The sequence below is a fragment of the Dasypus novemcinctus genome, chromosome 21 (genome assembly GCF_030445035.2).
Source record: "Dasypus novemcinctus isolate mDasNov1 chromosome 21, mDasNov1.1.hap2, whole genome shotgun sequence".
Classification (NCBI taxonomy): Eukaryota; Metazoa; Chordata; class Mammalia; order Cingulata; family Dasypodidae; genus Dasypus; species Dasypus novemcinctus.
The window spans coordinates 28,277,319-28,291,212 of record NC_080693.1 but is presented as its reverse complement, the minus strand read 5'-3'; the positions used below and the strand labels follow the sequence as shown (position 1 = coordinate 28,291,212).

The 13,894-nt window shown below is 40.4% G+C and overlaps 1 protein-coding gene across 1 annotated transcript in view; it reads right to left on the bottom strand.

Annotated features, from left to right (window-relative positions):
* UBE2G1 (ubiquitin conjugating enzyme E2 G1) overlaps positions 1 to 13,281 on the bottom strand; it is a 117,628-nt gene extending 104,347 nt beyond the window's left edge. Inside the window, exon 1 of the mRNA XM_023584215.2 lies at positions 12,836 to 13,281. Within this exon, the coding sequence (XP_023439983.2) occupies positions 12,836 to 12,881 (46 nt within the window). The 5' untranslated portion in view covers positions 12,882 to 13,281. The remainder of the gene's footprint in view (positions 1 to 12,835) is intronic.
* Between the last annotated feature and the right edge of the window lie 613 nt (positions 13,282 to 13,894).

The following is a 13,894-nucleotide window of genomic DNA, read 5'->3' as shown; positions in this document are numbered from 1 at the left end:
CACAGAACACACAGTGAATGGACAGAGAGCAGACAACGGGGCGGGGGGGGGGGGGCGGAGGGGGGAGGAGGGAGGGAAGAGGAAATAAATAAAAAATAAAGAAAAATCTGTCAACTTTATATTTCTGTCACGTAAAATAATTCTAACTACTGGTTTCTTTATAGCTGATAAATGTAAAATTGTTGGGTTTTTTAAGTATACAACCAGAGAAATGACATGGTGATTCTGCTGTACTCAAATGTAGTCCTTTTCCTATGAACACCTTCCCTGATCTCCCCGTACTGCCCCCTAATTAATCACTCCTTCCTCAGTACTACTTTCTGTTTCTTGAACATGTATATACGTACTTATACTACATTTTAACTTTGTCTACCTGCCCATCAACTCCTACTAAATGTAGCACTTTTATATAGGGACACCATATCACTTATCTCTTCATCCACCCAGCATTTCTCAATGCAACTATATAGAAGGGCTCAACACACGAACCTTTACATCGATCTCTTCTTCCATTTCCCAAATGTCAACACAAGAAGCTTAAATGAGCATTAGTATTTAAAATCAAGACGGAATTTCTATCACAAACTAAAGATTTTTCTATTTTAACTTTCTGTTTCTTGAAAGTGTTAAGATGGCAAATATGTTGCTATGTTTGAAACTGTTATTAGTAAATTTAAAATAGGAGTAGTTCTACTTGAAAAAGAACTCACAAGAATACCGTTGTTGCAGATAACTTTAAAAACTTTATTTTGAAATAAAGAGTCACAGGACATTGCAAAAAATAGTACAGAGAGGTCTCACACATATCCTTCACCCAGTTTTCCCCGATGCTAACATCTTGCATAACTACAGGAAAATATCAAGAAACTGACATTGCCCGGGGAGTGGATGTCGCTCAAGTGACTGGGCTCCCATCTACCATATAGGAGATCCAGGGTTCAATTCCCAGGGCCTCCTGGTGAGGGCAAGCTGGCCCATGCAGAGAGCTGGCCTGCTCAAGAGAGCTGTGTGGAGAGCTGGTGTGGAAGGTGATGCAACAGAAAGAGACACAGAGGAAAGACAATAAGAGATACTGCAGACCAGGGAGCTAAGGTGGTGCAAGAGGTTAAGCACCTCTCTCCCACTCCAGAAGGTCCCAGGATCAGATCCCGGTGCCACCTAAAGAAAAGACAAGCAGACACAAGAACACACAGCAAATGGCACAGAAGCAAAGAGTGAGTGAAAAAGCCATGGGGAGGGGGGGGATAAATCTTTAATTAAAAAAAAATTGACATTGGCACAATCCACTTTATTCAATTTCATCATTCATTTGTATGTGTATATAATTCTATGCAATTTTAGCACATGTATAGATTAATATAACTACAGTCAAGACATGAAGCTGTTCCATCACCACAAAGATCCCTCATGCCACCTTATAGCTACCATGCACTAGACCCCATTCCTGGAAACCAGTAACCTATTCTCCACCACTATAATTTTGTCATGTCAATAATGTTATATAAATGGAATTATACAGTGTGTAACCTTCTGAGATTGGCATTTATCATTCAACATAATTCCCTTGAGATCACACAAGTTGTTTTGTGTATCAACAGTTTGTTCCTTTTTATTACTAAGTAGTATTCCGTGGTATGTATGTACCACAGTTTAACCATTTACCTGTTGAAAGATGTTTGGGTTGTTTACAGTTTTTGACTTTTACTAATAAACGTTATTCTGAACATCTACATGCAGGTTTTTGTAATAATGTAAGTTTTCATTTCTCTTAAATAAATGCCCAAGAGTATAACTGCTAGGTTATATGCTAAGTGTATATTTAGTATTAGAAACTGTTTTCCAGAGTGACTGTTATCATTTTATATTCCCCTCAGTAATATATAAGCCTCCAGATTTTCCGTATCCTTGGCAGCATTTGGTGTTGTTACTATTTTTTGTTGGTTTAGCCATTCCAATAGCTGTGAGATGCCTTCTCATTGTGGTTTTAACTTTGCATTTCCTTGATGTCTAATGATGTTGAACATCTTTTCCTTTGCTTATCCTCTTCAACAAAATATCTGCTCCTGTCTTTTGCCCATTTTTCTAATTAGTATTCAGCTTTTTTACTGCTGAATTGAGAGTTCTTTATATATTCAAGATACAATTTTTTGTCAGATAAATGATTTGCAAATATTTTCTTCCAATTTGTAATTTGTCTTTTCATCCCTTTATAGGGTCTTTCCTAGAACAAAAGTTTTTATTTTTGATGAAATCCAGTTTATCTTATTTTCCTTTTATGGATCTGCTTTTGGCATCATGTCTAACAACTCAAATATTACTTTGTCTTGACATAGAAGCCATAATAAGTGTAACTTATACAAGAATAGGAACATTATTATTTTCTAATGCAATTAAAGTGCAAGCACATTCAAAAGCAAATCAAAACAGTGTCTCATCACATATAAGGACCTTTTTTTAAAGTCCCTATTTGATAACTTATTCCTTAAAAATATGGCTTGCTTCGTAGGATTAGAGCAAAAACAGCTGCCTGGTAAAATTTAAATAGGTTTTTTGTTGTTTGCACTATTAACTGATCCTTAACTAATGTAGGGGTGGCAAAAAATGCTAAGAAAAGCAGAGAAAAGAGCAATAGCCAGTTATTCTCTTATAGTTATTAGAAACTAATACAAAATCTAAATAAAAGGTAAAATATTTCCACTTAAAAAATTAACTTTTCACAAATTCTCTGCAACATAACCTCATAAAGAAAGGAATACATCTAATAAACTATTTTTCTCAGCAGTTTCTCTTAAGACTAGAATCTATCAAGGGAAAAGCACTGATAAAAATTTCTGATTTGCTCTATTAGGTCTAATATTCTCTTACAGTAGGGGGAAATTTTTAATGCTGTATTTTAACACTTAAATATCTTATTTCCTGGAAAAGCATTTTATTGTTTACTATCTAATCTGTTCTTAGTAGTTCATGTTTATTACCAATATTTGGAACATATTTGCTTTTACTTATTCGTACTTTTCTGTACCTGAAATGCCACAGACCAGATATAACTACATTATATTTAACTTGCCAAGCTGTTGTCATAAGCACATACTGTGCTTTCCTTTGAAATCAATTTCCTATGAACCAATTTATTTTAGACAGACTCTTAGAGAGCAACTAAATTCTAACAAAAACAGACCTCAATAATTAGAAGGTACAAATTCTTTATCCTAAACTGAACTGAGTCCATTAAACAAAAGAACACTTAATAGTTTGTCTGATTGTAGCACGGACATACCCAAGCAACAGTATACCATAAATAAGCACTTCCCCTCTCCCCTCAAAAAAAAAAACAAAAAACTTTGCACTGAAGCACCCAAAACCAAATAATCCCAGGATTGAAACTCATCTTGATAGTGCACTGAAGCCTTCTTCACCTGAGGAAAAAAAGCCAAAAGGCAACAATATAGCAGAAGTCACTAGAGTATCAGATTTTCCACATTAGATACCATCCTATAAATAATCGAGGTATTTAATTTCACAATTATATGTGGAAATAATACAAAATGCAATATTTATTAATTTAAGTAAGCTATATAAAACTATACACTTTAGTACTACTTTACTTAAAGTACTCTAGCTTATGCTAATATACTGATAAATATCTACAAATACAGTATAACATCTCAGTATATTCAGCAATGTTTTAGATTTTGAAAGTGAGGTCATCCCTCACAAAAAACTAATATAGATAATATGTTTCATTTTGAGGTATTTTATATATAGAAAATTAAACCACCATATTTATAAAATAACTATATCTTATTATATTATCAAAAATATTCACTAACACTAATTGTAACTTAAAAATAATTTATTGTAACTTAAAAATAATTTACTTCTGGGAAGCAGCTGTGGCTCAACCGGTTGGGCTCCCGTCTGCCACATGGGGGGCACTGGGTTCACGTCCCAGGGCCTCCTTGTGAAGGCAAATTGGCCTGCATACCAGGGAGAGAGGACTGCCCGTGCGTCGCAGAGAGGTGGCATAGCAAGATGACACAACAAAAGGAGACAAGCAGATACAGAAAAAAAACATGCAGCACATGGACACAGAGAAGAGACAGCAAAAAAGAAAGGAATAAGCTGCAAGAGGGGGAATAAATAAATCTTTAAAAAAAAATAATTTACTCCTTAATGTTAAAAAAATTCATATTCGCTAAAAAGTTAACTTAATACTACTTATATTCTACAGCACAACACATCAGATGACTAATTCCTTCATGCTCCCAAACTACCAGGATTGCAAATCATCTGATTCTCTCCTCTAACCAAAATATGCTTGTCTCATTTATGCCTTTTTTCTGGAAATATTTAGTATAATATGTATCACTACATTATTTCCCCAATTGTATAATGATTGCTGAATTTCTAGAGGTTAAATTATGCATCTCAGAGTCTCACTTTGAACAATTCTCTTAAGAAATAAAAATGCTATACTACCAAAAGAAAAATTTCCAAACTTTGTTAAACAATTTGTAATTTGATGCAAATTAACTCTACTTTTGGACTTATCAGCCATTTCTAAATATATGAATTAATGACTCTTAGTATTAGGCTCATCACCCATAATCTTTCTTTACTAGCTAACGTGTCCTTGTCAATAATGAATTACTCCATTTCCACTGTGTTTAAGTTTGTCAGAGTACCAATATAAAAGTATTAATCTTTCCAATTTCTCCCTAGGAGAATTCTTTGAATATCCTATTAACACCAACTCAACTAACAGTAAACTACAAGTGTTGGAGAGGAAGTGGAGAGAGAGGAATGTTCATTCACTGTTGGTGGGAACATAGAATGGTACAGCCACTGTGGAAGTCTGTTTGGTAGTTCCTATGGAAGTTAGATATAGATCTTCCATGTGACCTGACAATACCATTACTGGGTATATACCCATAAAGTCTGAGAGCAGATACAACACAGACATCTCACAACAATATTCACAGCAGTCTTATTCACAAGGGCCAAAAGATGGAAACAACCTAGGTGTCCATCAACTTACAAATGGATAAACAAACCACAGTATATACACATGATGGAATATTAATTACTCAGCTGTAAGAAATGAAGTTGTGAAGCATATGGCAACATGGATGAACCTGCAGGACATTAAGTTAAGTGAAGCAAGCCAGGCACAAAAGGACAAATATTGTATGATTTTGCTATTATAAACTAAATATAATGAGCAAATTCATGGAGTTAACAGCTAGAATAAAAGCCAACAGCCAAGCCATCTCTTCAACAAATGGTGCTGGGAGAATTGGATATCCATAACCAAAACAATCAAAGAAGACCCCTCCCTATATCACTCCCTACACTAGAAGCAACTCAAAATGGATCAAAGACCTAAATGTAAAAGCCAGGACCACAGAACTACTAGAAGAAAATGTAGGGAAACATCTTCAAGACCTTACAGTAAGTGGTAGTTTCTTGGACCTCACACCCAAAGCACTATCAACAAAAGAAAAAAAAAAATAGAACCTCCTCAAACTTAAAACACTTTTGCACTTGAAATGACTTTATCAAAAGGGTGAAAAGGCAACCACTTCAATTGAAGAAAATATTTGGAATCACATATCCAATAAGAGTTTAATTATCTATCATACATAGGGAGATGCTACAACTCAACAATAAAAGACAACTCCATTAAAAAATGGGCAAAAGCTTAGACACTTTTCCAAAGAATAAATACAAATGGCAAAAAAATTTCAATGTCATTAGCAATTAGGGAAATGCAAATCAAAACTACAATGAGGGAAGCAAATTTGGCTCAACTGACAGAGCATCCACCTACCACATAGGAGGTCCAGGGTTCAAACCCAGGGCCTCATGATCTATGTGGTAAGCTGGCCCACGTGCAGTGCTGATGCGCGCAAGGAGTACTGTGCCACGCAGGAGTGTCCCCCACATAGGGGAGCCCCACGCACAAGGAATGCGCCCCGCAAGGAGAGCCACCCTGTGCGAGAAAAGCGCAGCCTCTCCAGGAGTGGTGCCGCACACATGGAGAGCTGACGCAGGAAGATGATGCAACAAAAAGAGACACAGATTCCTGGTGCCGTTGACAAGAATGCAGGTGGACACAGAACAACACACAACGAATGGACAGTGAGAGCAGACAACGGGGGTAGGGGGAAGGGGAAATAAATAAATAAAATCTTAAAAAAAAAACAAACCTACAATGATACTATTTCACACCTATAAGAATGGCCATTATTAAAAAACAGGGGAGTAGATGTAGCTTGGGGAGTTGAGCACCCGCCTCCCACACAGTAGGTACCCTAGGTTCATTTCCAGGTGCCTCCTGAATAGTAATTTAAAAAAAAAACAAAAATAAAAACAGCAAGTAAAACAAAAACAAAAACTCAGGGAAGTCAATGAGACTCAGTGGTTGAGCGCTGCTTCCCACATATGAGGTCCAGGGTTCAATCCCCAGCCCCCAGTACCTCAAAAATAAAATAAAGACACAGAACTACAAGTGTTGAAAAGGATGTGGAGCAAAAGGAACACTTATTCACTGTCGGCGGGAATGCAGAATGGCACAGCCACTATGGAGAACTGTTTGGCAGTTTCTAAGGAAGTTGAATACAGACTTGTCATGTGACCAGGTAATACCACTACCAAGTATATATCCAGAAGAATTGAGACCAGTGACACAAACAGACATCTGCACACCGATGTTCACAGCAGCATTATTCTCAATTGCCAAAAGATGGAAACAGCCCAGGTGTCCATCAATCCATGAATGGATACAAATTGTGTTGTATATACACAATGGAATATTATGCAGCTGTAAGAAGAAACTAAGTCATGAAGCATATGACAACACTGATGAACCTGGAGCACATTATGCTGTGTAGCAAACCAGACACAAAAGGACAAATACTATAAGACTGTACTACTATGAACTAAATATATTGTGTAATCTCATGGAATTAATAACATGAATATGGGTCACCAGAAAATAGAATGAGGTTAGAGAATGGAAAACTGTGGGTTAATTTATGCAGAACTGACAAAAAGGATGTGTGTTAATCTTTGGAAATGAATAGATAAAGTGAAAGCCCAACATAATGTCTCTAACTGGCAGTACTATTATGTGGGTATGAAAGGGAATTAAAGCAGAGGTTCTTAACCAGGGGTCTGTGGAAAGATTTCAGGGGGTCCATGAAGTTGAACTGAAAAAATTCAACTTATCTTTATTTTCTCTGACCTCTAACTAAAACCTAGCATTTCCTTCACTTACGAATGCATGCAATAAATTACAGTAGTATTCATTTCCTATCACATTACAGTTGTTGCATATCTTGAAAAATTGTTTACGCTCATCCATACTTCGAAATTACGGTAGTTGTTAGACCTGGTGCTAGGTGAGTGTCAGAAACTCACCTGCTTCCTCATTCTGAGAAGGGGTCCATGGTTTTCACCTGACTGGCAAAGGGATCCATGGAACAAAAAAGGTTAAGAACCCCTGGGTTTAAAGGGAAAGTCTAAAAGTTCATGTATATTACTAAAAGGAAAGCTGAAAACTGTAAGATAAAACTGTATAGCATATTAAATCAGAATGTGAAATATAAATATGGGTAAAACTGCATATTATATATATATATAAAAGACCTTTTTTTAAAAATTGAATATATGTTAACAATACAAGATATTAATATCAGACCACAAAAATTATGCTAAGTGAAAAAAAAGACACAAAGTACTATTTATTGTATGACTCCATTTATATAAAATGTAAATATAAATCAATTTATAAAGATGAAGTTAGATTAGTGGTTACACAGGGCTGGAGAAGGACTGCTAAGGGGTGTGGAGTTATTCTTTTTGCAGTAATGATACTGTTTCAAAATTTTTTGTGGTGATGAATGCACAATATTGTGATTATACTAAAAGCCAAGATTATATACTTTGGATAGAGTGCATGGTATATGAATATATCTTAATAAAACTGCTTAATTTTTTTTTTAAGTTATCAGAGAATAGAATGTGGTTAAAGAATGGAAAGCTAAGTTTTAATCTGTGCAGAAATGGTAAAAAGTTGTTTGTAAATGTTTGGAATTGAATAGAAATGGTGAAAGCACATCATAGGATTTGTAATCAGTAGCACTAATATATGGGTGTGATAGTGGTTTGTTTTGGGGTCTTTTTTATTTTCTTTATTTTTGGGGTAAGGAAAATGCTCTAATACTGTTTGAAGTGATGAATGCACAACTCTGATTACACCAAATGCCAATGATGTACACTTTAGATAAACTGTATGGTTTATGAACAAAAAATAGTGGGGAAGACTCCAGGAAAAGTACACCAAAGGTAAGATAGAGGCTGTAATCAGTAACACTTTGAAGACAGTCTTCATAATTTGTAACAAATGTTTCAAAACAAGGCAAGGTAGTGGTGGTGGATGATACATAGGAGCCCTGTATGATGGTATGCCCATTGTTTTCTAATTTCACACTTCTTACTACATACTTATTAAGTATGTTCACGTGTGAATGATACACTTCAATACATTTTTTTTTAAGATTTATTTATTTAATCCCCCCCCCCCCCCGTTGTCTGTTCCCTGTGTCTATTGCTGCGTCTTGTTTCTTTTGTCCTGTTTCTTTTGTCCGCTTCTGTTGTCAGTCAGCGGCACGGGAAGTGTGGGCAGCGCCATTCCTGGGCAGGCTGCACTTTCTTTTGCACTGGGTGGCTCTCCTTCTGGGGCACACTCCTTGCGTGTGGGGCTCCCCTATGCGGGGGACACCCCTGCGTGGCAGGGCACTCCTTGCGCGCATCAGCACTGCGCATGGGCCAGCTCCACACGGGTCACGGAGGCCCAGGGTTTGAACCTCGGACCTCCCATGTGGTAGACGGATGCCCTAACCACTGGGCCAAGTCCGTTTTCCCATTTTTTTTAATGGGGGAAAAAAAAATTGGATTGTTGGGCCCCATCATGATATGCAGACTAATACTCTGGGGATGAGGCCAGGAATCTCTATTTTTAACACACATCTCAGGTGATTCTATTACAGAGAACCAACATAACTAACTCATCACAGCAACTTGCTTATTTATATGGGTAGCCAGGGACCTGCAGATTCTGGAATTTTCCAGATTATGTTAAAATGCACAATCAAGATTTCTAAAATAAAAGAAGCTCAATTATTTTATTGTTATTGCATAAAGGGACTCTTCTTCCTAGTTCTGGAATGTCAGATGCCTCTGTAAATGTAATTAATGAAAATCTATATTCTGAGTGTTAAAAGAAAATTCAAGTGATCTTATAAAAACTTTCTGATTCCTTATAAATGTTTGTCATTATAGTTAAATTCATTAGGGCTAGGATACGGAATAAAACTAATTAGTCCAAAATTTTTTCTCAAGACTTCACTTTATCGCCAAAAAGCTTAGTGTTACCTTCATTAAATTAAAAAAGTTTCCTTGATTCTGCAAAATGATAACCTTAAATTGACAATGGCCGAAATAGACTTTTTATGATTACCTTAAGTTCTTAGTGTTATTTTGTACAAAAAATTTTCTCAAGATGGGAAAACTAATTTTGATAGCTAATGGGTAAATTAATTTTGAATATTTAAATTTATAAAACCCTCTTTCATGATTATAATTACTCCTCCCAGGGAGGCAATATAGTCTCAAAAACAACACAGCCTCTAAAATCAGGAAGTCCTGAAAATCCAGCAGCACCACTTACCACCTGTGTGACCTGGGGCAAATTACTTAACCTCTTTCTAATCCTCACTGAGGATTAAATGAGATAATATATATAAAGTGCTCAGTACACAGTGGTATCTGTTAGTCCTCAATAAACATTAGCCCAAATAAACATATATACAAGGATCTCTGAAAAGACAGAAGAAATTGTCGAAGATGGTAGTTTCCATGAAAAGAATGAGGTCAGGGTGAGAAAGACTTAAACAAATCACTATACCTTTTTGTACTCTCATTTTTTTAAACCCGTGCTTATAACACCTTTTCAAAAAAAAAAAAAGAAAAACTTTTAAAAAATTATTCCTTGTGAACCTACTGTTGAATTCTCAAAGGATTAAGTCATACTTTAATAATATCCAAAAAATAAATACACAACCTGATTCATGAATCTGCTAGTTTATTCTTACTTGCTGTACAATAGCCATATGGTCTTCACTAAAACATCTTAACCCAGTAATTTTCAACCTGGAACAATTCTGTCCCCCAAGGGATATTTGGCAACAGAGACCTTTTTAGGTGACACAACTCGGGGGAGGGGTGCTAGTGGCATCAATTCAGTCAAGGCCAGGAATGCTGCTAAACATAATGCACAGTACAGCCCCCTCCCCCCAACAAAGAATTAACTGCCCAAAATGTCAGTAGTGTAGAGGTTGAGAAACCCTGTAACAAAAACAAAAAAAAAATTTTGCTCAACTCTGCAAAATACAAAACAAAACAAAACACAATAAATTCTCTGCTCAAGTAATGAAGTAAAATCATTATGGATTGGCAGGCTAAGGCTTCAATAAATCAGCCACTACTGTAAACTTCTGAAATCCTAGCAGCTGGAATGGTTCACAGGTTGTCTACTCAACTCAGTACTTTCAAAACTTTTAAAGCTTTTTTTACTGAGTCTTCCTAAAGTTCACTCTAAATGATTTTAAAGACAGTACAGTTTACCATTCTTTACTGTTTGCAAATGGTATCTGAAGAACCACAAAGTTCAAACAATAAACTACTAAAATGCAATAGGGCGTCTATTTAGGTATGTAGTTACCAAGTCTTTCCGATTAACTTAATATTTTTGCATCTCACTTAATATTGCATTGGCCTACTATTTTGTAAATTTCGAAAACTATTAAGAACACTTCCATTGTTTCTGATCAAGAAGACAAGAAAAGTTAATCAGCAAAGTAATTTTAATAAGGCTTGAAAAAATAACAAATTAAATCACTCAGTAACCTTAAAGCAAATTTTAGAACACCCTAACAGAACGCTAACCATTAACATAGAGCTTTTGGAAATGTTTTAACACTATCTGAGATTAATCCTGTCAAAAAAGATTGCAAAACTGAACCTTAAAGAGACCGTTTTAAGATACTGCTACTGCTAACACTATTATTAATCATACTTTACACTTTCTTAGTAACTGCGTAACTTCTTTTACACCTTTTAAAATGTATATCTTTCCCATTTGGTAAGCTGAGTACCATTTTAATACTGCTTTATTACTTTCATTCTGTTTAACAGTTCAATACATAATAGAAACCTATTCTGATTAAAGAATTCTTAGGGAAACAAAAGAAAATCTTCACTTCTTCCTCCAAAACAGCACAAAATAAAATATACAGAAAAGAAAGGTAGGTTTCCAAGTACAAGATGCAATAAAGTCGTTTTTCTCTCACTGCTCTTCCAATATATTCTTCGTGATACATATGTGTATCCCTTATCAATAGAACTTCTCCATTCACTACACATAACTCCCCCGACTATCTAGAACTTTAATACGTTGTCCAAACCTGCTTGCTCATGGTCTAATAATAAACCTAACCATACAATCTGCAACAACCCCTGACAACCTTACCTTTCTTAAGAAGGCCTAAAGGTGAATTAACTGACACCTCAAACTCGTAGTACATCTATTTCAAAACCAGATTTTTTTTCTTTCCTTCCAATCTCTGGCTACTCCCGAGAGCGAGGGGCTGGCTGTAGAGTGGGGCGGGGGACTATCAGCAAGAACTGAGAATGACACACGCTGTGAATTGGACAGCAGGGGTAAATGCTGGTTCATTTCTCTTTAAATCTGGCAGCACGTGGGGCGGCATTGTGGAGCCACCAACCCGCCTCCCCCCTTACACTCCGCACACGTACATTTCCAGCGCGCATGCTCCGCGCACACAGTCCTAGCAGAGTAGGAGCCAACCCCCTAAAAAGTCAACCTGGAAGCCGCAAACGGCCGGAGGCCGGGACAATGGGGGAGGGGGAGAACAGACATCCTCGCGGAGGCAGACTCAGCCGCCGCCCCACGCCACAGCCTGCGGGGCGCAGCCCTGGGGGTCTGCAGGCCTGCGCAGGGGCCAGAACTGCTCGGAACACAAAGCCCCGCGCCGGCCAGCAGCGGCTCTCCCCTCTGCCCGCTCCTACCCTCCCCCAGCCGGGCGGCGCAGCCGGAGCCGGTGCCAGGCAGAGGCAGGCGAGGCGGCGTCCCGCACCCTCGCCAGGTTCTCAACCTCCCCGCGCGCCCGCGACGAGGCCCCGGGGGCCGGCGCTTTTGTTGTCGGCTACAACTCCGCCGACCGGACGCTGCCCGGGGAGAAGTTTTGCGCGCCTCACCTATCCGGCCCGGGGCCAGCTCCTCCGGCCCACTCTGCCCCTCGCTGCCCGCCCCTCGGACAGCCCTTCTCCGAGCTGCGGACCCGTAGCCGTGCCGGGCCCAGACGTTCCTTCCGGCCCCCGGGGTCTGGCGGCCTCGGCCGCACCTGAGCCTGGGACCCGCCCCTTCAAGGAGGGTCTGCGGGTCTGGGGACCCACAGCCCCTCCCCCGCAACGTCCCACCGAACAGTGGGGGAAGGGACAAGCCCCTCGGCCGGTCCCCGGGCGCCAGGCCCCGTCCCAGGGCCGAGGCTCGGACGCGTCCCCGCCCCCAATGCCCTCAGAAACCCGGGGAAGAAGTGCTGGGCCCTGCCGGGACCTGCGACCCGGGCTCGCCACCCTCGCGGGCGCTCGCGCTCCCCCTCGGCCAGTCCCGGGAAGAGGGGAGGAGGTAACACCCCGCGGCTCGCCGCGATCGCGGCCGGGCCCGGCGCCCGGCCACCCACCCGCTCACCTGCCAGCTGTCTTCGCAGGAGCAGTGCCGACTGCAGCTCCGTCATCCTCCCCGCCAAGGGCCCGGGCTGGCGCCGGGACTTCCGAAGAGCTGGAGGCAGGCTCCGGGGGCGGCTGGAGCTGGGGGAGCTGAGGAACCCGGGACCCCAAGACCGGAGCGCCCAAGTCGAGGAAGGCCGGGCTGGGGGGCGATAGCGGCTCCTCGCTGCTGGTTCGGGTTCGTTCGGTCCAGCTCTTCTCACAGCGCCTCACGCCCGGAAGGGGAGGGTACCTGGGCCGCCGCGGCGCGCACTGGGACTTCGCTCGTCCGCTTCCCTCCTTCAACCCGCCCGTCGGCCCCACCGGTGCCTTCCCCCGCCACTGCCTCACTGCGCTCAGGGCCGATCCGCGCAAGCGCATTAAGCCAGCCTGTTTCGGAAGCAGTCCGCCTGCTAGGCGGACCCCTCTGCCTCTCTGTCACGCCCCCGGCAGCGGAACCACGCCCCCTACGCGCAGGAGACCCGGGCGCCGCCATCTTGAGAAGGTCGACGCCCGGCTCTATGCCAAAGTCTCAGCTCGTAGACGCCCGGCAGACGCCATGACAAAGAGGTCTCGGAGGTCAAGTCACCGCCTCCGGGTAAAAAGCAGGTGGTCTGGGAATGAAGGGACTAACAGCAGTGGTAGGTGCTTGCCTGTTGGCGAGTGCCCAATAGCCATCTAACGCTGCATACATGGCGTGTGAAATTACTCATTGTTAGAAAGCCAAACTTAGTGCTGGAGTGCCCCATTTTAAGGAACCCCCAAAAGAGAGACTTAACACGCCCTAATAATTAACTTTACAGAAAAAATACGGGGAAAGATTCTTGAAATAAGCCAAATGTTCTGCATCCCCTACTACGAATATTTAAATGTAAACTGAGGTGCGATTAGCAATCTGATACAATTCAAAATGTCATTCAGAAAGGCATCTATCTAGGATTCGGAAAAATCAACCTTACTTTGCTCTATGTCCTCAAATTCCGTATTCCCCCGAGCCTTATGCCTTGCATAAAGAGATGGAGCAGAAACAAGAGTAATATCT